Here is a 26,766-nt window from a genome sequence, read left to right as displayed (position 1 = left end):
GGCCAATGGGAGCTGCAGAGCCAGCGCTTGTGGTGGGAGCAGTGTGCAGCGTCCCCTTGGCTGCCCCTCCCCCTAGGAGCTGCAGGGACATGCGGAGCCGGGTAGGGAGGCTGCCAGCCCCGCCAACCCTCCCCCACCCCAGCACCAGCGAGGGTCCCAGGCCGTGCGCTGCCATTTAGCCCCCCTTCCCCAGCAACAGTGGGTTCCCGGGCCACCCCCCAGCACCTGCAGCGCCCCAGGACCGCCCCACCAGAGCACCCCCAGCTCAAGTCATGGACAGGTCACAGGCTGTGAATTTTTGTTTATTGCCTATGACCTGTCCGTGACTTTTAATAAAAGTACCCGTGACTAAAACATAGCCTTCCTCATAAGGAATTAGGCTTTGTTACTCTGGCAATAACTGCTCACACACAAATAGTCTACTGTCTCCTGTGGACAATGTTATTCTTTCCCTTCCCTACTTTGCTTTTGTATTCCACACCCACTGCTAGTAGCCAGTTTCCAGAACAATTTCCTCACTGACTATTGTTTTTTTAAATAACCAACGTAATTATAAATACAGCTTTGGGACAGCAAAAGAAATTCTTTATGGATACAAAATTCTGGCATTGCTTTATCCAGTGTTTAGGAAGTGGAATCTACTGATATAAATGAATCCCCCCTATTGTGCTAGGAATGCTGTCAATTATTGCTTTGGAACATATCCAGCATCTTGGAAATGCGCTGTGCCAAAAAACCCCACCAATAATAAAAAATTAATAGTTGTTAGTGCTAGAAATCCTGCTGTTAGAATCTTGAAAAATTAGATGGGTGTAGCAAAAGACATGGAGGGTGGATAACCTGTAGATAGTTACCTTTGAAGAAAGTTCAGCTGTGCTGGGGAAGTATTGAAGAAGGAAGGGGACATTCTGTAGGGCTTTTATATTCAGTTCTTCACTAGAGGAAAGAAATACATTGTTTGGACAAAAATATTACTAAAACTACTCATGAGTCACTGGAACAGAACACTCAAAAGGGTCCAAACCACTGCTGGAATACGTGGGTGCAACTGCATAGGCCTCTGAATCTATCAGAGTCTCGTGAATTATGAATTGCACTTAATAGACTTGTTCAAGGCAAAAGAAATGAAATGACAAATTCTGACCTCTATGGAAGATGTGCATTCCAAGGAAGTCCAATATATAGGAATATGATTTTTTTGGAATGTATCACATGCGCATCACTGATTTAAACATGGGACTTGTACTAGGAATATGGGGCTATTAATGCAGTCAGTCATAGTTTCCCGATGAAAATTTGCTATGGTCAAAATTCTAGCTAAATGTGAACGAGTTCTTAGTGCAAAGAAGTACTCCTGGCTGGAATATACTGAAATACATGTGTAATATTCCAGAATTTCAAGAGCCAAAATAATACATCTCTTAGACCCCTTAAAAAGCTCAGAAGTTTGTGCATTAGTCTTTCCAAGTCCTTTCTATTAAGATATTTTCTATCTAATCCTTCTAAAGTGAATCCCTTTTCTATTAATCTTTCGTAGAACATCCTTGAAAAGTTTTAGAAGAATTCTGGAAATAAACACCGTAAATACCACAAGTGCTATGCATCAGAATGACCCCAAATTAGAAGAATCAGGAAGTTTTCACAATTTTTACTGAGGTTTAACTGTGCTGAAGTGACTTTAATGGGAGTTAAAACACATGCTTAGAGTTAAGGCACGGGCTTAAGAACTTTGCTGGGTCAGAGCCTCAGTCATCTGGTCCCCGCCAAAGGAATACAGTGGCAAAACTCCATAGAAATGCTGCCTGTCTCCTGCCTGGGGAAGTAGAGAAGTGGAGATTTCTTGCAGAGGGATTCTACAGTTTCTTCACAGAAATGTGGGAGGAGGAGGCGGACGGTCAAGAGGCCAGCACAAAACATGCATCTACTTTCCCAAGCCCCTGTGTTTGGAGCAGGCTAGGGGAACAGCAGACCATGCCTGCTAAATTTTCCCTATCACCAGCAGTTAGGGACTGATACCATTCTTCAGCCCCGCATACATTTCCCTGAGCTAACATCCTGTTTATCAGGGCTGTGTATTTTATTTAAGGATTTATTATCCACTTCATTAGTATTTGGGCCATTTAATAAGGCCTTAACTGTATTTCTGTGATCTCACCAGCCGAATTCAAACTTTACAATTACCAAAATCACCCTCTCACCTTTGCTGTTCATTTTTCACATTGATGGTGACTGAGAGGTTTGTATTTGGTTCACAGGTCAACTTCATAGAGCCTTCAATTTCACTTGCAGTTAGGACTTCGAGGAATGCTATCTGGGGAGTAAGCAGAAAGACAGCAAACAGAATGTGTAAAGGGCAGTCTCTCACTATAAGGCTCTCTGGTACAAAGCTAGTTTCTAGTCTCCAGAAAGCTAGCGTTGGAGCTGCTAACTCAAGCAAAGCCCAATGCAAAGTGTCCCATTGTACAACACACAGTAAAACATGCAGGGTCTTTTAGCTCTTCACAATAAGTTATATGGGTTGTGTGCCCCTTGCAATGTTCCTCAGAGTTGCCCAAGTCATGAGGTTGCTTTAATGTATCTTAAAGTGCTGGGCAAAGCACTGACCAGTGGATGACAATTCTGCTTTGTGGCAGCTTTCAAGGTTTCAACATTTGTTTTCATTCCATGAACAAACCTTCTGAATGATTTAATGAAAGTGGGAGCGTGTGTGTGTCAGTCAGTCTCACTCAGTGTAGCCGGGTGATCAGAGCACTGGCCTTGGGAGGTGGGAAGCCCATGTTCAAATTGCTGCTGTCTGATTCAGCGCAAATGTTTTCATGCCAAATCAGACAGAGCAGAGACTTGAACCTGCGTCTTCCACAAAAAGTTTATGGAAACTGACAGCTCTACAAAGTGTCTCTGCTTTAGCAAAGCAGCGTATTTGCTGAATCAGCTCTGCTGCTCACATTTGATGATTTAATAGCTGGTGACTTTAAAACTGAGCTATAGAGGAGCATCAGGAGACTTAAATAATATTAAATGGTATTTCCTGCCTTAGCAGTTATAATGCTGACTTACATATTTCTGAATGGGTTGGTTTAGAAGTAGACCTCCCCCGCCATTTTCCACCTGGATCTCTTAATTATCATAGTTAATCATACTAAAACAGACAATGCAGGCTTAACTCCCTTAACCTCATTTGTACCAAACTCCAATGCACTCCAGAGCTGTACTGCGTTAATACTGTGTCCATGGACACCGGTTAACATAAGTGTATCCATAGGACTTAAATGCTTATAGACTTATTGGGAGATACCACATTTAGAGCTTGATCCTACAAGATGCTGAATAGTCCCTCATGGTACTGAGTACCCTCAAGTCAGCATGTGTGATGTATGCTGAGTCAGCAGGAGCTGAGGGCACTTAGCTCGTCACTGGAGTGCTCAATAATTCAGAGTTAACCCATGCTTCCTACATGCATAAAGCACTGAAGGAGTCAGCGTCTCAGCGCTCTTCCTTTTCTCATGGAGACTTTTAGAGGATAAGACGTTACAATAAAAGATCTCAAGGTGGGAAAAGCAAGAGTGTAGTTCCTGTCCTCTTTAGTAAGATGTTGGCATTAAATACTTAATACTAATTTCAACATTGAAAATATGAGGCTCTAATATGGATCTAATATTTATTTTAAGAAGAATGTACCTTAATCTACATTCTGTCTCCTAGCTACACATTCTCTCATCTCAGGTAGGAGGCTACATCAGGAGCTTACTAGTACTACTTCTACGCGTTACCCAACAGAAGGTGAGGAGCCTTCCCAAGAGATGAATGTGTGCAGTTTTTTGCTGACCCCAGTGGGTCGCTTGGAAGCTTGAAAATATTACTGGAATAGTAAATTGCTTGAGTATGGTGAGAGGCAGTGAAACGTGCGGCAGTCATTGCATCTGGTCAAACGTCCCTGCTAAAGAGCTACAAATGACTTAAACCAAAACACAGTGATTCTATATCAGGGTTGTGTGAAAAAACTGTTTTCAGTAAAGTCTTTCTGGTTTGCTAAGAATCTGTTCACATTAGAAAATGTGATCACCATGGCTTATTGTAAATCTGCCCCTTTCTGAAGTGCATGTTTAATCACGTAAGAACAGAAATTTCTACTAGCTACTGGATTTATGTATTGGAAGTGGACTGTTAGCTCTGCATGATATTTATTTATATTAATTAAATATTTGGATATGCTGAGCCAAGACCTGCTCTCACCTACACCATTCTAAATCTGGAGTACTGCAACTGATGTTACAATGGATTCGTGCCAGTGTAGCTAAAATTAAAATTATTATCCATGGTAACTCAATACACTCCTCTAAACAAAGCACACAAAGCTATCTATCTATGTTTTATTACCTTACTCATGAAGGGAAGTCCCAGATGCTTGAGAACAGTTATTGAATGTTTTACCTCTGCCATCAGTTCAAATGTATCATACAATTCAAAGTCAGTAACAACATCCATATTCAGAGTTATATATTTGTCATCATATTGAATTTCAAAGGTCGTCTTGGCTTTGTTTGCTAAAAGCAAAGAACATAACATTAATCATGCCATTTTAACGGGCTCCATCCCATTCAGTGCAGGCTTATACAAAACCGAAAGTGCCAGTGAATACACCTTTCGAGTAAAGCCATAAAACATCAGACACTCTAGAATGGCATGGGCTGTGGTCTTGGGTTTGCTGAGCCCAAAAACTGGGTTCTTTAATTGCATTTGTATATATTAAGCCAGGATCTAGCAAAGCACTTAAAAGTTATACACAATCTTAAGTATGCGAGTGGTCTCATAGGAGTCAATGTGCTTTGCAAGATCAGGGCTTTATTGTCTGTCAATACACATGGTTTTTATAGCACCCAGCATACTGGCATAGTTTCCTTTAGCAAATAAGACCTATTTTGAGGTCAAATGCTCCCCTCTATTACAAATAGAGATTATCATAATATTTCAAATGAAATTTTTTGTTCTTTTTCCCCCTTCCACTCCCACTTTTTCACTAGCAAAATGGGAAAAGGACATAAAAGGAGGAGGGAAAACAGGAGGGGAAAAAGGGGGGAACCTGAAACCCAGAAACGTTTTAGAGAAGCAGGCAAAAATGTGGAGAGGCATGCAGTATGCTAGCTTGTGATCCAGTTAGTGGCTGGCTCAATGAGAGTGAGCACCTATTAACAGCTAATGGAAACACACCTTTTGATTTAAGTAGTAGGGCTTTAGCTATTGGTACTGAAAGTACTGGTTTGGTCCCTGTTGACCTCCATGACACCTGTGCTTACATGACTGTGGGTTCCTTACATTACAGAGTTTACCTAAATGTGACCATTCTTCCATTTGGGCACAGAAGACACTTATTGCAGTGGGAGATAGGAAGTAAAGATGGAGATAAGGTCTACAACCTCTAGTGCCATGCAGCTGTGGTGGCTCCTTCAGTGTTGATGTTTGGAGGGTAGGCTGGCATGTGACAAGTGGCTCTGCCTGCACCTAAACAGATCCACAGCTCAAGCCATGTGGTGGTGGTGAGGTTTATGGTTGCCATGGAGACTACTATAGCCCTTCATACACAACTGCTAGCCAAATCACCTAGGTCAAGCCTTCTCTTGGTGCAGGGACCAGGTTTAGACCAGCGGTGCCAACTGAGGTGGCTCGTGTGTGTGTGTGGGGGGGGGGGGGGGAGAGGGGGATTGTGCCACCTCTGCCCCTAGGCTTTTGCCTTGCTCAAAGTTCCGTAGGCCACAGAGCCAGAGGCCAGGGCCTGACCACTCCAATGCAGTGGTACCTGGCACACAAGGTTGCAACGCCACTCAAATTTGACCTGGCCACTCCTTCATCCAGATGTGGAGCTGCTGGGCCAAATGGTGTTGGCAACGTGGCACAAAGGAAATCTTTTCCTGTACAGCAGAGCACAGGGGAGTCTGCCAAGAATTCGACTCCTAGCAGCACCGGCTCATCCCCTGTGTGAGTAAGAGAGGGGGAGACTCCTTGACCGAGGGAGACCCGGGATCCCTGTGGAAAGAAGGGAGGGGGGAGATGAGCAGGAACCAGCACATGGTATTAGTGTCAACGGCCCTTTCATTTTATCTAAGCATTATGAGGCAAATGTTAGCGATGGTGCGTGGCCTGAATAACTGGGCTGTGTGCTCAGGAGCTCCATATGGGCTTGAGGGAAGAAACCTTTCCCTCCACCTACGCTCTGTTGCCAGGACTGCAGCAATGTGTGCTCCAATGGAGTCCTTGTTATCCCTATTGACAAATAAACCCTGCACTGTAAATCCCTTTGGACCTGTGCTCTGCTGCTGCACACAGTGGTTGGTTTCTGCACCCTGTGTGGGGGCTCCCAATCCTACCCTCTCCCACTGCAAACAGCAGAACTGCATTGGTTCCCTATGGTTAGGGCCCTCCTACAAAACCCCAAATGGAAATCTCATCACTATTGGATGCACTTCTGTTTTGGGGGAGTAGGGAGAATTTCATGCTGCAAGTGATGTTTGGTGGATCTGGGGGCTTTTTTGGTTGCTTTTTTTGGTATGCAACAGATGACGATGGGCAGGCTATTAACCAGTTTGATCATTAATTGGTCAACGTTTGCCTTGTATTTCAGTTCTTCTCATTGTTACATAAAGGGAAAGAATGTATGTGATGGAGACATATGTGCAATAGTTTGACTGCTTAAAAAAAAACCCTAAAGACTCATCTTTCACAGTATTAATGATTCCAGAACTGCTGAATTGTTTCAGCATAGGTAGCTAAAATAGCCTGTAAAAGCTGGTTGGAAGCTAAAGACAAAATTATACCTGAAGCAATTTGTGGTAGAGTGAGTGCCTTCTTGGGGTTAGGGCTCTGACCTGGGACTCAGAAGATGTGGGTTCAATGCCCAGTGCTGCCACAGATTCTCGGTATGACCTTGGCAAGTTATTTTCCCTTGGTGCCCCTCATTTCCCCATCTATAACATGGCAATAATGCTAACCTTTCTCCCACACTTTATCAATCTTGTCTAATTCAATTGTGAGCTCTTGGGGTAGAGACTGGTGTTTTGCACTGTATTTGTACAGCATCTAGCACAATGGTGCCCTGACCTCAACTGGAATACAAAAAATAATAGATCTAACTCATCTCATGCCATACACATTTTTAAGTGCTACCATTTTTATTGGAGAAAGGAAATACTGTGACTTTTTAGACAGTATCGGTGGCACACAGCGAATCAACTTGCAAAGAATTACACAAAAAGTAGTAACGAACACAAAGTCCTGTTGCATAAAAAGACTACAAAAAAACCAGCATCCTACCTAGTTTCTGTAACACAAGAGTCAGATTGGTCGCCTTAGGGTAGCCAAATGTCAGTAGTGCCTCACTGTTATGTACACTTTGACAGAAAATTTCCATTTGCTGGCCAATGTAACGAGAGTTAACTGTGTATGTGACTGATGTTCGTCCAGTCATAATTTGCACACGTCTCTCTTGAGTGGAATTTAATATTTGAAGGGACACAACCATCTGATAAAAGATATGTATATGTACTGAAAACAGACATTCAAAAACAATATCCTGGCCTGTTCCTTTTCAGAGAAGGACAGCAGAAGGAAAAGTTACTTTTATCTACAATTGTTACTAAAATCGACCCATAAATAGCAGAGCTTTAACCCATTCATTCGTTATCTATTAACATTTCTAGTATCAAATAGATCCATTGGAATGAACTGCAATTTAACTTGAGTTTAATCAATTGTAGGAATCAATTTTATGTCACATATTGCTTAAGTTACACCTTATCCCATAAAAAGATGAAAATATATCTAAGATTATACAATAAACCATTGATGTGTGCACACACACAGTTTAGAAGACAGGAGGATTTTTCTGTTAATTCCATGAGGGGACATTTAAGGAAATATTTCCCAGTAAAGTACACATTCCCATTAAAATCATGTGAACTGTGTCTCACTGAGCAATGCAATGCTCTGAAAATCTCTCTCTTCAGGACTTGCATTGCATTTTAAATGCCTGATCATCACATGCTCTATACTATCAAAGATCAAAATGGAATAGACTGGTTCACAAACCAGCAAATTCATCCTTAAGGCTTATATTTTGGCCTTACTTAGATTGTAAACTTTTGGGGGCAGATCCCATCTTTACATTCTGTGGGTGCACAGTGCCTAGCACAGCAAGGTTCTGGTCCATGACTGGAGCTTCTTGGTACTACTGGATTACAAATAATAAATAATAATTCATCAAACTATTTTAAAATGAAAAATACCTGGATCGATGCTGAGACTCCAAGTTGTATCAGCCATGGCCAATTGTGCTGGAAATTCCCAGACAGGTCAGTTCTTGCCTCAGTCTTTTGGATTTGTCCTTCCAGAACCATCAGGCAAGAACCATAGAGTGTTTGGATACTGAAACTCTTGATATCTTTCAGGTCAATGGTAGCCTGTGCATGATAATATCAATGATATGAAAAAGGGTGAGTTTACAAAAGTTAGAGCTACAATTAGTCAGGATTCCCTTTTCAGTTCAGGATGCATCTTTGAGACGAGGCGTAAAAGAGAAGTCCCAGGAGCTTGTGGGTCATTAAGGATCACATGACACTTTTAGAAAGGGAAAGTTAACTTTGGTGTTTAGCATGAAATTCCAATCTGAGTAATTACATTCTGGTTACCTCAGTGTTCCCAGCCTCCATCATCTCCAGACGGTTTGTTTTGTCTCCCCTTGTTTTTCTGTTCAGTGTTGTTAAACACATGGTGCCCTGTTACTCTGCACTAGCTCTCTGTTGCTCTCAGGTGCAATTCAAGGTAGTGTTGACATTGATTTATAAAGCCCTTGCAGGTTTGGGGCCCTGCTACTTGAGCGTTTGCCCCTCTCCTTGTGCATCAGCACAACAGGGGAATTCAGCTCACACATCCTTATTCTTAGTCACTGATTGCCCGGGTGCTGGCATAGTGGAGGGCCCTTGGCTCTGGAATTCACTTTCTCCCTGACAGAGCCCAAATCTCAGTGTGTAAGGCAAAACCAGTCTTGCCTGAGGTGGCCCCTTCATTTCCCTTGTTCCTTTCAGCTTAATTAATAGAATCAGCATTGAAACCGTGCATTGACGTTTATCCACACATTTCTGTATTGTTTTGCAAATGTCTGTGCATGTGCCCAGAGACCTACAGTGTGAAAGAAATTTTAAAAAATAAATAAGGAAATAAATTTCTCCTGCATTTTCAATTCCATCAGCTGTTCTCCTTCCCATCCTAAAATGCCGCATTGCTACATGCTGTTAAACAAGTTGTTGTGTTTCAACCCAGAGGTGGCCTTAATTTGGAGATGGATCCTTGTGTATAATGGGTGATGGGCTTTGAGGGGAAAGGCATTATGTACGTGTCATATTATTAAATAGAAGCGTATTACCATAGTGAGGCCAGGACAGCTAATTGCAATTATTGCTTATTAATTAGTACATTATGAATTTTTAAAAAGCATAAGGTGTGATGTTTACAAACAAAACATTGAATTCTATTTTCCAGAGGTGTAGCGTACTATAAATGAACAGCATACCTTTCATTTGTCTATCTGGGTTAAAAAGCCAGTAGTACCAGACAAACTTTTATTGGGTGTCTGCGATGATCGAGCTACTATTGGGAGGAAGCATTAAACTGTTTTCAGCTTCCGCTTCCTATCCCAGAAACAGGGCGTGTGGTTCTTGCCGTTTACTTCCAAACCCCCTGAGGGAACCTGGTGCTCTGCAAATAAATTTCAAGCTTCAAAGCCACATTTCCCAAGTATGTATGTGGCACGCCCTCCGCCCCTCGGACCGCTTTATTGCAGAAGAGTAGTTAGAGATATTTGGAAAGCCACACATTTTTTTCTATCTCTGCAATTGAACCCAGGCATATATTTGTAAGCTTTTACCCTAACCTCTTCCACGCAGCTATGGTGTTAATCAGCAGCTGGTGCCATCTCACAGGTCTCTATCTCACAAAGGTTCTCAAGTGTTTAATTTCATTAGGCCATTTCAGCGACATATTGTTGAAACCTAAGAGCCCAAAACCATATGAGTAAAACCCGGTCCAGTTCTATATATTGCATTTCTGAAGTGGCTCACGGCATGTTGAGAACCTGGGGACCATGTGGTCACACCTCGTCAGTGTGCTGCATAGGGGCGGTACATGATGTTTTGGAGCAGAGCTTCACCATTATCTCAGATGGCTTGCACAGGAGCTGCAGCAGCAGGTGAGGGGCATGTGAGGGAGGAAACCTAAATGCTGACAGTTTTAAAAGAGGAAGCCGGGCAGGCTGCTTCAGTTTTTCACAAGACAGAAAGGGAGAAAATAACGACAAGTGAAAAGTGCTTCACTGAGGAAGAAAATATCAGATGCACAACTGCCAAATGAGGAATAACTGAGTAGGCGGAAGTACTGCTGAAAAGGGATCTGTGGGTTGTAGTGGATCACATATTGAATATGAGTCAACAATGTGATGCAGTGGCAAAAAAGTCAAACATCATTCTGGGGTGTATGGACAGGAGTGTTGTATGTAAGACACAGGAGGAAATTGTCCTCTTCTACTCAGTACTGGTGAGGCCTCACCTGGAGTACTGTATCCAGTTCTGGGCACCATATTTTAGGAAAGATGTGGGCAAATTGGGGAGAGTCCATAGGAGAGCAACCAAAATGATAAAAGCTTTACAAAACTTGACCTATGAGAAAAGGTTAAAAAACCTGGGCATGTTTAGTCTTCAGAAAGAAGACTTAGGAGAGATCAGATAACAGTCTTCCAATATCTTAAGGGCTGTTATAAAGAGGACTGGGATCAATTGTTCTCCATGTCCACTGAAGGCTGGGCAAGAAATAATGGGCTTCATGTGCAGCAAGGGAGATTTAGGTTAGATATTGGGAAAATCTTTCCAACTATAAGGGTAGTTAAGCTCTGGAATAGGCCTCCAAGGGAGGTTGTGGAGATTAAGAATAGGTTGGACAAACACCTGTCACGGATGGCCTAGGTTTACTTGCTCCTGCCTCAGAGCAAGGGGCTGGACTACATGACCTCCCGAGGTCCCTTCTAGCTCCACATTTCTGTGATTCTATGGAAAGGAAAGCGGAGCAGGCCCTGAGCAGCTGGGCTCTTAACAAGCTAGAACCCTCCTTTGCCTCCTGTGGAAAGTATATTGGTCCAGCCTACTCCCTTGGGACTTTCCCCTTTCCCTCCTGGGGAGCAAGGTCAACTTCTGGGCTCCTCGTTTCTGAGATTTGGAAGCAAAGAGCAGAGGCCCAGAGCTGCTGGAGCAGCAGTGGAGCTCTGCAGATAGGGTAGGGCCAGCCTAAATTAATTGTTTTTTGGGTTAAGAGTGGGGGGCAGGCAACCTAACTTGACTGAACTGGAAGCAGCCTGAAACCATCCCTGCCCTCTGGAAAATCTCATCCCACAAGAATCCTGGTTTATTTAATTCATATGGTGAGAAAGAGAAGGTTCCTCACCTTGTGCAGTAACTGAGGTTTTTCGAGATGCATGTCCCTGTGGGTGCTCCACTTCAGGTGTCAGTGCATCCCGCCGCCGTCTATCAGAGATTTACAGTAGCAGTGTCCACACGTGCGCAGTAGGTGTCTCGTTGTGCCGTTGGTGCTGCATTCTAGCACACACACAACCCAATCCCTTCAGTTCCTTCTCTACCGCAGAGTCCTTACTGAGAACTCAGAAGTAAAGGGGAGGAGGGTGGGTAGTGGAGGACCCACAGGGACACACATCTCGAAGAATCTCAGTTACTGCACAAGGTGAGGAACCTTCTCTTCTTCGCGTGCTGTCCTTATGGGTGCTCCATTTCAGGTGACTGTAGAGCAGTGCCCCATAGAAGGCAAGGAGGGACTTCAGGTTCATTTGAGTCTTAAAGGTAAGTATGGTTAAGCCAACTATGGTGTTAACCCAGGAGTCTTCAGTAATTGCATAGTGCTCAGTGAATGTGTGGACAGAGGCCACCCTGCAAATCTCTAATATTGGAACATTGTCTAGGAACACTAACAAGGTTGAAACTGAGCATGTAGAATGAGCTCGGATGTGTGCAGGCTGGTCGGTGTTTCGAATACGATAGTATTGTTGAATGCATATGGAGATCCATTTTGACAGTCTCTGAGTGGAATGCTGGGCATGTTTTAAAACGGAATGCTTGGTAGTAGAAACAAAAAATCTGGGAGATTTTTGGAAAGGTTTGTTTTTTTCCAAGTAAAAAGCTAATGCACACCTAATGTCCAATGTATGCAAAGTGGTCACTGTTGGGAGTCCCATGAGGCTTAGGATAGAATGTGGGAAGGTGGATTGTTTGATTCATATGAAAGGATGATGTGACCTTTGGTAGAAGTTTTGGGTGTGATCATAGCATGACCTTGTCTTTGAAGAATAATGTATAGGGAGGCTCGGTGATGAGAGCCCCTATCTCACTTATACATCTGGCAGAAGTAATAGTGACCAACAAGGCCACTTTCATGGATAAATGAGGAGGGAACAGGTGGCTAGTGGTTCAAATGGTGGCCTGGTAAGGCATTTCAATATCAGACTGAGGTCCCAGGCTGGAGTAGGTTGGCGAACCTCTGGGTAAATGTTCTGGAGCCCTGCAAGGATGTGTTTAGTAATGGGGTGTGCGAAGATCGAGGTCCCGTCATTCTCATGATGGAATGCTGTAATGGCCTCAAGATGGACTTTGATCGAGCTCATTGCTAAACCTGAGCATTTCTGTTCCAGTAGGTAATGGTGTAGTGGAGACTGCCAAGTGTTTTTCTTGACACCAGGAAGAGAATCTCTTCCATTTTTGAAAGTAAGTATTATGCGTGTTCACTTTCCTGTTTAGTAATATGTGTTTGACTTGTTCCGAGCAGGCTAATTCGCCATGATGGAACCATGCAGGAGTCATGCTTGTAAATGAAGTTTCTCTGGATTTGGGTGAAGAGTGTGACCGTTGTCCAGGGACAGCAGATCCAAGTGGTAAGGGAAAGCTCGAGGGGCGCATATCGCCATGCACAGCAGGTAAGGGTACCATGCTTGTTTGGGTCACGTCGGGACTATCAGGATGACCTTGTCTATACATATCTCATGTATCACACATGAAATTAGGGAATCGGGGGGAATGCATACATGAGTTGTGCATCCCATGTGATGAGGAAGGTGTCCTCCAGTGATCATGGTCTCATTCCTGCTATCGAGCAGAACATTGCACATTTGTGGTTTGTTGGGGATGTGAACAAGTTAATAAGGGGAGTGCCCCACCGGTGAAATATGGATTACAGGACTCCCCTGTTCATTTCCCATTCGTAGTCCAGAGAGAAGTACCTGCTTAGTATGTCCGCCATCAAATTCTGACAGCTGGGAAGGTAGGAGGCCGAAATGTTTATGTTATGGTGTATGCACCAGGTCCACAGTTTCATGGCTTCGATGCCTAGTGAGTGTGATTGAGCACCGCCTTGACGACTGATGTAAAACATACAGGCAGTGTTGTTGGTTATTATGCAGATTGTTTCGTTCCTTACATGTGGTAGAAAATGTCTGCAGGCATTGCAAACCACACATAACTCTAGTAAATTGATGTGCAAATGAGTCTCCACAGGAGACCATTTGCCTTAAGCCATGTGTTGATGCATGTGGGCTCCCTAGCTTATCAGCGAGGCGTCCGTTATGATTACTACTGATGGGGGTTCCTGTTGGAATGAGATGCCCAGGCATATATTTTCTGGTCTTGTCCACCACTGTAGAGAGTCCAAGACACAGGGTAGTACTGTAAGTTGTTTGTATAGGCTGGGCTAGTTGGGTATGTATACCAAGCTCAAACAGTGCAGTAGGCCGCGCATAGGATAGTCCTGCGTGTCGTACCACAAACATTGTGACTGCCATGTGTCCTAACAGTTGTTGGACAGTACCAGCTGGAATTTGGGGGCTTACTCTGACTTCCAAGATGAGGTTTGTCAGAGTTATGAATCTGTTCAGAGGTAGGGATGCCTTGGCCTTGATGGCATTGAGATGTGCCCAGATGAAGTCCAGTTGCTGAACAGGGATTAGAGTAGTTTTTCATTCATTTATCTGTAGCCCTAGATCCCTGAATAGTGTGATCATCATCTGGACTGTGTCCAGTGCTTCTTGTTGAGTTGGACCTTTGAGAAAGCAATCGTCCAAGTATGGGAAAAACGTTATCCCTTGTTTGCATAGATGTGCCGCTACTACTGCTACAGTTTTGGAGAAGACAACGCAATGGACAGGCTGAATGGTCATACTCTGTACTGGAAATGGTCGTGTCCTACTGTGAATCGCAGGAATTTCCTGTGAGTGGGGCGTATGGTAATATGGATATAAACATCTTGGAGGTCGAGGGCAGAAAAACCAGTCATCCTTGGGCATTATTCTTCCAGCGGAGATCCCAGTCGCGCCAGGCTCTTGCCTTCGGGTTGCTACAGTGGGTGCATTTTTGTGGTATACATGCCTCCCCGAGACAATGAGTGCCCATCAGAAACGGGCATTGCTTCATGGCAGGAGCTGCATCACTTAAAGCCTGGGGAGCCACAAATCTCTGATGGTTAACTAACCCCGGTGCGGGGAAACTACGTGGAGGGTAAAATCGGAAGAAGTAACCAAAAAAATCTTTAAATAAAACTAATACTAACACTAACGATAACTTTCTAACTCACTCACTCACTCACTATTTAAACTACTATTTCTAAAGGTATGGGAAGAGTGGTGAACACTTCCCCAAAGCTCTGTCTTCAGCCAAGGATGGTTGAGAAGGAACTGGAGGGGTCAGGTCATGTGCACACTAGACGCGGCACCAACGGCACCGTGAGATATCTACCGCGCATGCGCGACACTGCTACCGTAAATCTCCAACTGACGGTGCCGGGACACACTGAGACCTGAAGTGGAGCACCTACAGCAACAGCACTCAAAGAAGCAACAACAGATTTATAATCTGCCCATTATGGCATGACATGCAAAACCCAAGTGTTCGGCCATTTTTCACGCAGTCAACTGGCTTGTGTCACACACTGGTGGCAGGTTTGAAGACTGCCAGGTATATTTGTATACAGACAACAAATGTCCTAGTACATTAAATGTCACAACTGGTACAACAAATAACTGTAAAAACTTTGCACACTTTGTGATCAGTGCTGGGACTACAACATGTATGCTCATGAGGTAGTGCCCAAGTGTGGGAAATAGCAGAAGGCTCAAAATTAGGTTTTGGAGGACAGGAACAATAGCTGTTCTCTAGGACAGATGGATTAAAGGCAGGGAAGGTTCTCAAGAGCAGCACGGCAGCTGGCTGGGACAGAAACTAAGGAAGGAACAGTAGCCTGGGAGTGGTTATGGAAATAGGAAGGGAAGATGAGTTGGTGGGATGGAGGGAAAGAGATCAGCTCAGATGCTTTAATGTGGAGGCAGGAAAAAGCCAAGACGTTACCAAGCATAAGATTAAGCAGCTAAAATGTTGGAAACAATCTATGCTACCTGCAGCTCCTGGGGCCTATTTGTCTGTGGTACCAAATTGCTACTCATGCTAATTTAACTTTGTTGAACTGGGACATTGAATAAAGCAGTATTGTACAGCTGCTCTGAAATCTCCAGTGTTGTTGTTTCCTCCAGAAGGGATAATACGGTAACAAAAGCATAAGAAGGAGAGAACAAGAACAGTACATCAAGATGGAGAAGCATTCCATCATGTTCGAGCAATAATGACTCCTAGTTTTTCATATGTAGTAGCGGCTGCACACAGTAACATCTACAATCCTTTCTTTGCCATTACAGTTCTGTTGTATTCCTTTTGCTTCCCTCATAGCCAGTTACTGTCTGGATGTGTGCCACTTCTATTACCATACAAACCAAAGGACAACATACCTGCAACTCAATCCTGTCTTCTATTCTTAGTGCCTTCAGCGCCTCTATGTTATGTGTGAGCTTGTAGTTAATAGACACATGGTCCAGCTTCCGAATAAAGCTCAATTCTTCTGTAATCTGTTTTGTCAGCACAAAATATGTTATCACCTGTATGTAGTGCATCTTCAGTATAAACTACATAGTGACCAATCATAACTATCATTTCTACTGCATTAGGGAAAACATTTCATAATGGATATCATAACATTTGTATAGGTTATAAATAGAATGTGGGTTTTGTCATACGTGTTTTTCTAAAAACTGGAGGGAATGTAATAGTGTTGGCGTTGTAATGGTGTTGCACAAAGAAAAGACTCTTAACAAATGAAGAGTTTTGCTACGCCTTTGGAGATGGGCAACCTGGATCATTTCTGACATCAAATGCATTGTTATAAGAGAAAGATTGAAAAAAATGGGGACTGGGTGACCCAGCAGGTTAGGGCCCAACCCAGCACTCATTGAAGTGAATGAGAATCTTTCCATAAATGTAAAGAACATTGGTTTGGGGGCCTTAGGCCTGATTTAAAGCCCACTATACTCAATGGAAAGACTCCCATTGACTTAACGGCTTTAGATCAGGCTCTTAATTAGTTATACTTTCTATTTAAGAATATGGATAAATATCCAGGGTGAGTCACAGGGTGAGTCTCGTGAATGGTCTCACGGTATTCTTGAGTGGGCATGTGTCCGTGGTGCAATGACTTTCAAGCCTTCTTTAAGTGTAGCTTGTAAGGCCATGAAAGAGCCCACGCATGGTATATCTTTTAATGTATCATCCATAGTTCTAACGAGGCTCCCTCTGTCACCTATTCCAAATGAGGAAAAAATAATTGTCACCAACCAAATCAGCTCGATGTTTCCAACCTTTACTCTGGACAATATATATGTGGAGACACTTACTTGTTTGCCATCCACACTAAACTGAATGAATCTTTTATAGAGGTCACCATTTTTTTCTGAAGTCACATCCACTAATGTTCTTGCAGGAATGCCAAGGTCAATGGCTCCTTGAATATTATGAGTTATCAGGGCATCCAGCTCCTGTTTGTCCTGTTAACAATTTAACACACACAAAAGTTTAAAATATGATATTCTTCTCAGTGTGTGTAAAGAGCCTAGCCCTTGTGGTTTGTACGCAGTTCAAAGGACAACCCAGTGAGTCTAGGTCTCTTCACAATCTGGTGTAAATTAGAAATAATTGTATTGAAGTTAATAGCATTACAGTATTTGTACTCTTCTATCTAACATGATTTTGGTAATTAATTGATCTTTAAATATTCATGGTAAATAGGCCCAATGGCCTTTGTTGGGATGTTAGATGGGGTGGGATCTGAGTTACTACAGAAAATTCTTTCCTGGGTATCTGGCTGGTGAATCTTGCCCATATGCTCAGGGTTTAGCTGATCGCCATATTTGGGGTCAGGAAGGAATTTTCCTCCAGGGCAGATTGGAAGAGGCCCTGGAGGTTTTTCACCTTCCTCTGTAGCATGGGGCACAGGTCACTTGCTGGAGGATTCTCTGCACCTTTAAGTCTTTAACCTATGATTTGAGGACTTCAATAGCTCAGACATAGGTGAGAGGTTTTTCACAGGAGTGGGTGGGTGAGATTCTGTGGCCTGCGTTGTGCAGGAGGTCGGACTAGATGATCATAATGGTCCCTTCTGACCTTAGTATCTATGAATCTATTAATCTAGTAATATCTGACAACAAGAAAAGCCAACTGGCAAAAGGAAGGCAAGCTGTAACTGCCATACTTTTACTGCGTCATTGAAGAAAGAAATAGAAGATGATTGAACTAGCCACTGCCCTATCAAGTTGCACTGTTAAACACAGAGTTCACTTTATTAATCAGAAACCTTTTACTTCTTCTATTATGTACACTGCTATAGACTTTTATGACTATTAAATGGTATTATAGTAGGAAGAGATATATTGCATCTAGTCTGATGTTAGCTTCTGTTTTGTTGTATTGAGCATGGTATTTACTGTCCAAATATAATAAAAGCCTTAATAGTACAATATAAAAACAAACAAATCTTCAAGGAACATAAGCAAGTAATTAAGAAACTTGAGGTGGGCTGTATTATGTTATTCGTAGCATTTGAGTTACTGTACATTATAGCAGCCAACTGTTCAATTACCTAAATCACATTCTGGACTTGAATGTTGCCTTAAACTATATATTTGTCCATTACTTAACAATTGTTAAAAGACAAAATTGCAGTTTCCCTACCTGTTTTTCCTAGTAATAAAATAGCAGTTTGCAAGTATGAGTCACACTTCACCCCACACTCATTCCAATAATCAGCATGATACTTACGTTAGTGGCTTTTAGTATAAGAAGGCCCTGTAATGTACTTTCATCGACAATTATTAGCATTTGTGAATCTAGGTTCATTCTATCTATCATGATGTAGCCTGATCCATCAATTTTTATTGGTGTTCCAAGCTGCTGCAATAAATAAAATAAACAATCCGCTTGAAAATGACTTGCTGTAACATCTTTTATGTTTATGTAACTTTTTTTTCCCCTTAATAAGTGGACTGTGTGGCATCTGGCTGGAAGACTAGTAAATCAGACACCATGATTGTATAATGCATGGTAAATATCAGAAACCTTTTATAAATAGTAAAGAAAGAGTATACATTGCTTCTTCCTCCTGCCTATTTTAAAATGTTTGCTTATATTTTAATATGTGGTATAGCATAAATAGGGCACAAGATAATGTGGAAGCCTTTCTTGACTATTATATGTCAGATTCAGTGTTGTACTTTGCATTGTTCTGGTGACATAGTGCACCATAAATTCAGTGAAGCCAAGTTTATGGCTATTTTGCATGGCAGTGGTCCAAAGCAGCCAGAGTGTCCTGGTAAATCTTGCCCAATTCAGTGATAATGTATTTCCAAAACTTTCCACCTTCACCTGCCAGGTTTTAAAAACTGCCTGCTTTCCTGCCAGCCCTCCATGCAGACTGCCTTGCAGTCAGGGGCAATTCTTTGTTTATTTGTTTTAACTCTATTTCTCTCTTCTAGCTAAGTTTCTATGAACAAATAAATCATACTTGTTTTTGATGAAGCTGTCCTGAGTCACTGCATTTCATACAAGTCACAAACTTCTGGAGAGGATTCTACAGTTGGACTCAAACATAGCTGTGCCATCTGATTAAATACAGTTCGTGACACAGGGGTGTTGTAGCTTGTGATCCAGTCTAAAGTGGGGTGATTTGGGTTCTATTCTGGGGAAAATGCAGGTAGAGGCCTGTCACTTGGAAGGAGTGCCCACGGACAGATGGGGAAGAGATCACGGTACAGTTCAAAACAGAACCAGAACACAAACATTTTGGGGGAAAAAATTGAAAACGTCCATAGATTTTTTAGTTTTTCAACCAGCCCTTTAACTAACTCATTTCTAACACTACAGTATGTGGCAAGTGTTGGTAAATATTGACTTTTCAAGTCTGTGATTTCTAAGCAACCAGGTTTTTTAATCAGTCCATTAGCAATCTCAATTTTCTATAAAGATGCATGAAAATTTCCATACCTTGATATTATCTGATTAAAGTTATATTTACATTTTGTCTCTGCAGGTTGTTTAGATATTTTGTATACAGTCTGGGACATGCTTTTTAGCAGTGCTGAGCAACCGCAACTCCAGCTGAAGCCACTGGGCGTACTCAAGTTTCAGAGTAGCAGCCATGTTAGTCTGTATCTGCAAAAAGAAAAGGAGGACTAGTGGCACCTTAGAGACTAACCAATTTATTTGAGCATGAGCTTTCATGAGCTTAGCTTAGCTCATGAAAGCTTATGCTCAAATAAATTTGTTAGTCTCTAAGGTGCCACAAGTCCTCCTTTTCTTTTTTGTGCGTACTCAGTACTTCTGAAGATCAGCACCTGAGGTGCTTTAACTGTTGTCCCTTACAAAGTAAATACCAAGGTATTTTATAGTAAATATCCACAAACAGTATGGCCAAATTATACAAATCCATTCACTTTGGGATGTAAGTCAGGGCAGAATTTGGCCCTGTGCCTTATGATAGTATTGCTACTGTGTTTTTGGCTGCTAGAGTCGCACATTATTTTTATAAAGGGTTCCTCTTTAAACTTAGAAAAGAGTGTGGAGTCCCTACAGGATTCATTTTTGTTACATTAACATTGTCTAAATTTCTGTGTAGCAAAGTCCTGGCTCTGCTCCCACTGACATCGTTAGCTAATCCTCCATCGACTTCAATAGGAGCAGCACTCAGCCCTGTGTTAGAACTAGCTGCAGCTAGTAACAAGTAAAAGCAGTTATCTTACTTCATCCTTTTTATGCCAGGAAGTACCTGCATTGTTTTGCATTTGTTCTCCATAAGCATTTTCCATTGAAGTTTGTTTTCCACTTGAAGGTCTCCATTGGCTTGAAGTTCACAAGTGCCTGATTTCAATTCTATGTCAATACTATATTTTAACTCTTTTCCTGCCATGATGGACAACTTGTTTTCTCCTGGTATTTCCTTCAGCTGAGGCAGTTCATGCCTGAATTCAATTTCCACTGTGATGTTTGGCTGGCACTCTGTTCTCACTTTCAGATGGGCAGACTTGCCATCTGTTTTGAGGGTACAGAGAAGTTCTGCTTTGCAGCCATCCCTCTGAATAGATCCGATGAGCTGTGACTGAACCGGGATATTGAGATCCTATCAAGAGACAAATATCCTTTTGGATTATAAATCCACAATGAGACTCATATTTACTTTTTTCCCCATCAGCTCATGGGACATGAGATGGTCACATTAAAAAATTCAGAGACAAAGCCTGAAGTCTTTATGAAGCCATTTACTTAGGCAAAACTGCCACTGCAGCCACTGAAGTGGGAGTTTTGTCTGAATAAAGACTGAGAAAGGACTTTGGGGTTTGGCCCCTAGAATTTACAACTTCTTTACAGATAGTATAAAGTCTTTAAATTGCAAAAACTCAAACTACCTAGTTCCTCAGTCTAGGAAAGTCTATTGACCATCCCTTATTTAATTCAGATCAGAACCATTTAGAACTTTGAGAATACACTAACCTGCATAAAAACAGTAACAACTTTTTGCAAGTGGGATTCTATGCAACCCAATGGGAAAATGGAAAAACAATTTTGCAAAACCAGTTGAAATTCCAAAGCCACTTCTGCATGGTTTTCATGGTTCAAAACTGAATATATTTTTTTCAAAAGTTTTCAGGAAAAATATTTTAAAGTTTTAATATTTTGAATTTTAGTTTTTCCTCTTTCTGTCACTGAAGGCAACACAGTGAACAGTTGCGATTTTCTGCCTTTTTTCCTTTTGACACCGCATAGCCTTTTAAAAAGAAGTTCATGTTGGAAAAATTAAAAGCAGAAAAAAATGAATAATTAGAAACAACCCCCTAAAAGCCCTGGGAATCATTCTTTCTATTGCATTCAGTGGGGATACAAAGGAAAAAACCAAAAATTTCAAAGTTTCTGGTTTCAATGAAAAAAACTGAACTCTTTTGAAAGAAACAAAAACTTTTGACAACCTCTACTGGAGCATGGCATTCAAACCTTGCCATGGTGACAACGGGCAATAATTTTCATCTAGTTCTATTCTGTAGAGGGCATCTGTCAACATCAGATATCTGTGCATTTTCCAGTGCCTCAGTCCAGTTCTGTAGTTGAAGACTGAGATCTGTTTGCAAAGCAACACAGAGAGGCTTGCGCAACCCACCCTTAGCATACTCCAGCTAAATCTCCATTAGTCCTTCACTTTACTGATCCAGAATCTCTTTTAAAAGCCACCCGGTCTACCTGCAGAAGCAGACATTCCATTTCTGTCTCCAATGTCCATTCAGTTTTATTCTGGGTCTGTAGATCTCCTCTAGCCTTGAGCTTGCATTCACCAGCCTGTAGCAACAAAATGCCTTCAACAGTAGATCCTTTAGCTGCAGAAAGTAGGACGGTGTTTTCGGCAGGCAGCCCTAGGTCACTGAGCTGGGGAACTGAGTGCCTCAACATTCCTTGGAAAGCGTGTTTGTGTCCCCAGGAGCTATCTATTTGCACATCAGCTGTTTTGCCATCGCACTGGAGGTTTATTGTTAAGCTACTATTGCAGGTGTTCACAATGAATGAGCCCCAAGTGACTAGAGTCTGAGGTAATCCCACCTTCTGTGACAGAAGAGAAAAGTTGTTTCAAACAAATATGCCACATATTCTTGTAGAAGCAACTGTCCTATTAATCTGATTCTAATTGATTACAAGGCATTTTTCCAACAAGCCTGGGGATGGGACCATTTAAGGCAGCCTGTTCCACAGAGGAATTGGAAATGGCCTCAGGAATAAACAATACGATCAGAAAAACTCTTTAATAAATACTGGCGAGGAAAAGTAAATTTCCAAAATCCTAATCCTAGACAGAAAGGATATGATTTTATTAGAGTCTAGGAGGAAGGAGTTCTTTTAATTACAAAATTGGGATTAAACATTATTTTATGGCAATGACAGTAACATCGGTCACTGTATTACTCCAAGTTCTCAACTTTAAAACATCTGCAAACACTAACTTGCTGCTACTGCAGAACACATTTGATAACCAACCCTGTCTCCTGCACCTCCAGGGCAAGATTCTGCCACCCTGCCATTGAGTAGCTTCTTACTCCAGGAGTAAGAGTGGCCGAGGGTGTTAAATATGGAGGTAGTTCTCTGTGGCCACTCAAAACTTGAAACATAAAGGCTAGAACACTTTATAGAAAAGCAGATTGGATAATTACCTGAAGGGTGACACACGTATTCATCAGAGTAACTGTCCATTCTGTATCTGTTTCATTGCTTGCCGGCCTCACTTCTCCATCTGCTTTGAAAGTGCACTGTCCAAGGACAATATCCAGCAGGCCCTTATACTTGTCTCCTCTTACTGCTGACACTTTCAGTTGGTTCTCTTTGGCTATGCCCAGAGACTGAAGCTGAGGCAAGGAATGCTTGAAGCCAATCTCCACTCTGTGCTGGAGGCCACCGGTGGCATGGAGGTGCAAGTGGATGAAGGCATCATCGGAAGAAACATGTCCAATGAAGTTGGCCGTAGAGTTGCTGGTGAACACTGACCCATTAAGTGAAACTCTTGCTGGCATCTAAAATAGAGAAGAACGGTAGTGCCGATTTTGTTGCCATGTTACACTGCATATTGTTTTAAAAGGGCCCTTGTGTGAGTGAAGAATTCTCATCTGGGAGCATTTCATACCCACTTTGCACAGATATAAATGACTACATAAGTGGAGAATCTGGCCCAGAGTCTTTATACTGAGTTTTCCCCTCACTTTCTTCATAATACTAATAAAATCAGACTGGAGTTAGCTCTAGCAATTTGGGGAGCTTGATATGGCTAGCTGCAACCAACCGGCTGAATTCTGACCTCAAACAGGGTCAGTTTCCCATTGACTTCAGTGAGAATTTGCCCAGTGTTAGTGGGGATTAGATGCACAGAAGTGAGGTTAGAATTAAACTATATTTGTCTGTTGTGCCCTACGTAGCATCAGTGGGAGCCTCTGTTAGCCACAGGCATCTCTCCCTTTCTGATGCCAAATTTAATATTTTGTACAAGTTGCTTGCTGTAAGCATATTTTTAATTAAATGTTCAGAAAGTGTTACAATATAAGGAACGTCTTTCCAAAACAGTTTGAATCTTGCAGGTGTCTTCCCAAGCAAACTACCAAATAGGGGGGGAAAAATAGAGTTTGTACGAGAAAATTAAAATGCTGTGAATTGCACTGGCAACACAGCTATATCAGGAGCGGAACAATTGCAACTCTGTTCATCTTGGCTAATGTGTTCAGATGAAAAACCTTGGGATATTTGGTATCTGTCTCTTTGAACTTGCTGCCACCATTGAAATAACTGGTCTAAACTGATAACTGCTATCGTCAAACAACAAATGCATGATTTGTCAAACCCCAGCCTAGTTACAATATGTCATCATGGCTATTCAAAGATTCAGTAACTAAAAGGTCTCTTTCAGTTTTGCTTTTTTTTAAAAATAGTCCTATTTCTGCAACCCTTGAATTTATGTAATCTAAAAAATTTACATGCTGATTTGGAGGGAGAGCCATAAACAGTCTCCCTCTGTGGGTCTTTGGCTTTAGCATCTAATTGCTAACCATCCCTAAGTGACCAAATGTAAAACTTCATTTTCAGAGCAATCACATTAGGGGTGTGGATGTGTGGGGGAGCGGGATAGCTAACAGGTGAAAAGGCTAGGATACAAAATAAAAATAAATCTTTGCTAATGGATATTGCTTACTGGCATAATCATATGACTATACACCTCTGTTGCAACCACGTGTTATGCCATGAACTTAAACTGTAACTTGTGTTCTGATTGCTCCATCGTGCATGATGTTAGGGCAATGCACTGTAATTGTGCAAATTTTCATTTCTGCTGAGAAAGACAACAGAATGAAAGGACTGCATGCCTCTGTGTGACTGAGACCAGGGCTGGAACACCAGGCATTCTTTCAGCACAGCCGTTAGCAGCTTTTTCATCTGATCAGTTTCAATGTTGTATAGATCCTCAGACACACTCCCTCTCTCTTGCCCTAATTCCTTTCCTAGTACACCAAAAGCTTCTCTCTGCTACCTTTTGGGAGATCACTGTAGCCACAGCACTATTACCAGGGAGTGATAATGTCAATGTGTTGATAAGCCAGCTAAGTGGTAGTGTCAACGAAAGAGACCCTTCCTCTGAATCTCCTGCCCTGCTCAGAAAGGCAGAGGTTTCTTATCTGAATAACACTGCTGGAAATCCAGTTACAGGACTTTACACATGCACATTTGGCTCTCTTGAGCTATTACAGCCTCTTTCTAGGATAGCTCTCCTTCCATCATGTGCCTTCTCTGTGGGGTGGGAAGAGGATGAAGAGCAGTGTTAGATAACCCTGAAGGGCAGTTCACACTACAATCAGTTTCATTAGGTTCTTTGCCTTTTTTCAGAAACGTTCATGGCATAAAAAGGGAAGAACAGGGAATTTGGGGTAATCCAAACAATGAGATGAGTCCTCTTACATAAGGCTTAAAACCTTCTCTTTTATCATTGGTCCAAGTGCCACTGCTTGGGGGGGGAATTACTGATTCCGATCCAGCTCAGAACAGAAGTGGGGAAAGGTAAAATGGGTAACAAACTGATATGTTTTTAAGGTTTATCATCTTGTGATTTGACAAAGACACAGACTCTTTATTGGACCAATACAATCAGTAAATTCACCAATCTGTATTTTCTCTTTCACTCCCCTAACTTTTGCTCCTAGGTCTAATTAATTGCAGGTAGGTTGTTCAATAACAGAAGAGCTCTGCTCATGTTGAAGTAGTTTTTATTCCTTTTCACTTCTAGTTTACAGAAACGGTTGGTTTTTTGGACTCCAGTAACATCCATGAGACTCTTTTGCTTTTGCATGCTCCCTATGTTTCATGATGCCACTGGACTTTTTTCCAGGCATGACCACTTGCACTGAGTTTTGATTTTAAATAATGCAACTTGTCTGTTGAATGATGCTCAGATATCACCTTTGAAACTGCACCTGTCTGGTCTGTAAACCCCTTGTCCCCGCTATCGGCTTTAAACTAGGTGTGTATGGATGTACCAAGGATGCAAATGTATACCACTGGAATATAAATTGTGTTGATGCTTCTAACTCAGAATAAATCTCCCATCCAGCTGTGGCAAGACTGAACATTGACATGTGCATGTCCAGTGTTTGTTTAACAAGTGCTTTGACCTGCATGTCCCATATGCTATTAAAGGAGTAAAGATACTTGAAAGTGTGTACAAAACCTCTGGTTAACTCAGACCCATTTCTGTCCCTACAACAACCTCCAATACTTACTCAATGGGAACTAGGTCTTAAAACAGTACATTGTTGGTGGCAGAGTTCTGAGAACAAAACTTGTACCTCAAATAAACGGCTTGCAACCTCTCCACTGCAATGACCAGAAAGCTGATTAGTCGTAGATTTTCCATTGCAATTGACCTGCAGGCATATCAGCATAATATATTAATAAAAAAATAAGAGTAAATCAGACTAAATACTGAGCAGATGGTCAAATGAGTAAGTTAAGAAATTGCTTTTTAGGAGAAAGAATAAGGAGACATAAAAATACCAGCCTAAGTTGAGAACGATAGGTCTGGCTCAAGTAGATAAGTAGCAGGTCAGCTCTGAGGCTAAAACTTGTCTTTAAACTGACCCCACTGGGCTAGAACATTTACATGAGAGAGGAGAATGTCCTCAGATAGCAGGCAAAGTTTATTTACTGAAGATAGAGTGAGATCCATTCTTTAAAAAAATCTATTGACCACACTGTGAATTTGATTTTGCCATGGTATTGCGGTATTTCCTATGTTTAAAATGAAAATGACACAGTAAATGTAATGATCACCAGAATAAATATAAGAAAAGGAGTACTTGTGGCACCTTAGAGACTAACCAATTTATTTGAGCATGAGCTTTCGTGAGCTACACGGTATGCATCCGATGAAGTGAGCTGTAGCTCACGAAAGCTCATGCTCAAATAAATTGGTTAGTCTCTAAGGTGCCACAAGTACTCCTTTTCTTTTTGCGAATACAGACTAACACGGCTGTTACTCTGAAACCTGTCAGAATAAATATGAATGTGTTTAATGCCACCTGGTGTACCATGGAACACATTTTCAAGTGATATAGATTTTAAGCTCTGTGGGGCAGGGGCTGTGCCTACACAGTATCTAGCATCTTCTGGCCATTACTGCAAATCTTAATAATGAACAGTAATAACAGCTGGACCCACAAAAACCAAACCTGCCTCATCTGTAAAATCCCATATTAGAACATGAGTTACTAGGCACCTGGTTACCCGATAATGA

At 41.9% G+C, this 26,766-nt stretch overlaps 1 protein-coding gene across 2 annotated transcripts in view; it reads right to left on the bottom strand.

Moving 5' to 3' along the window:
- Positions 1 to 26,766, bottom strand: part of LOC125643552 (uncharacterized) — a 151,787-nt gene that overhangs the window by 28,672 nt on the left and 96,349 nt on the right. For both annotated transcript variants that reach the window (XM_075132769.1, XM_048866354.2), the window contains 12 exons: positions 25,820 to 25,897; positions 22,652 to 23,008; positions 21,693 to 22,049; positions 20,230 to 20,580; positions 18,228 to 18,359; positions 16,808 to 16,957; positions 15,869 to 15,985; positions 8,277 to 8,450; positions 7,306 to 7,513; positions 4,378 to 4,544; positions 2,199 to 2,311; positions 855 to 936 (listed from right to left, as the gene is read on the bottom strand). In XM_075132769.1, coding sequence (XP_074988870.1) covers positions 855 to 936; positions 2,199 to 2,311; positions 4,378 to 4,544; positions 7,306 to 7,513; positions 8,277 to 8,450; positions 15,869 to 15,985; positions 16,808 to 16,957; positions 18,228 to 18,359; positions 20,230 to 20,580; positions 21,693 to 22,049; positions 22,652 to 23,008; positions 25,820 to 25,897 — 2,286 coding nt within the window. The remainder of the gene's footprint in view (positions 1 to 854; positions 937 to 2,198; positions 2,312 to 4,377; positions 4,545 to 7,305; positions 7,514 to 8,276; positions 8,451 to 15,868; positions 15,986 to 16,807; positions 16,958 to 18,227; positions 18,360 to 20,229; positions 20,581 to 21,692; positions 22,050 to 22,651; positions 23,009 to 25,819; positions 25,898 to 26,766) is intronic.

The sequence above is a fragment of the Caretta caretta genome, chromosome 10 (genome assembly GCF_965140235.1).
Source record: "Caretta caretta isolate rCarCar2 chromosome 10, rCarCar1.hap1, whole genome shotgun sequence".
NCBI classification, from domain to species: Eukaryota; Metazoa; Chordata; order Testudines; family Cheloniidae; genus Caretta; species Caretta caretta.
The sequence above is the reverse complement of the archived record's forward strand: the minus strand, read 5'-3'. Positions and strand labels throughout refer to the sequence as shown.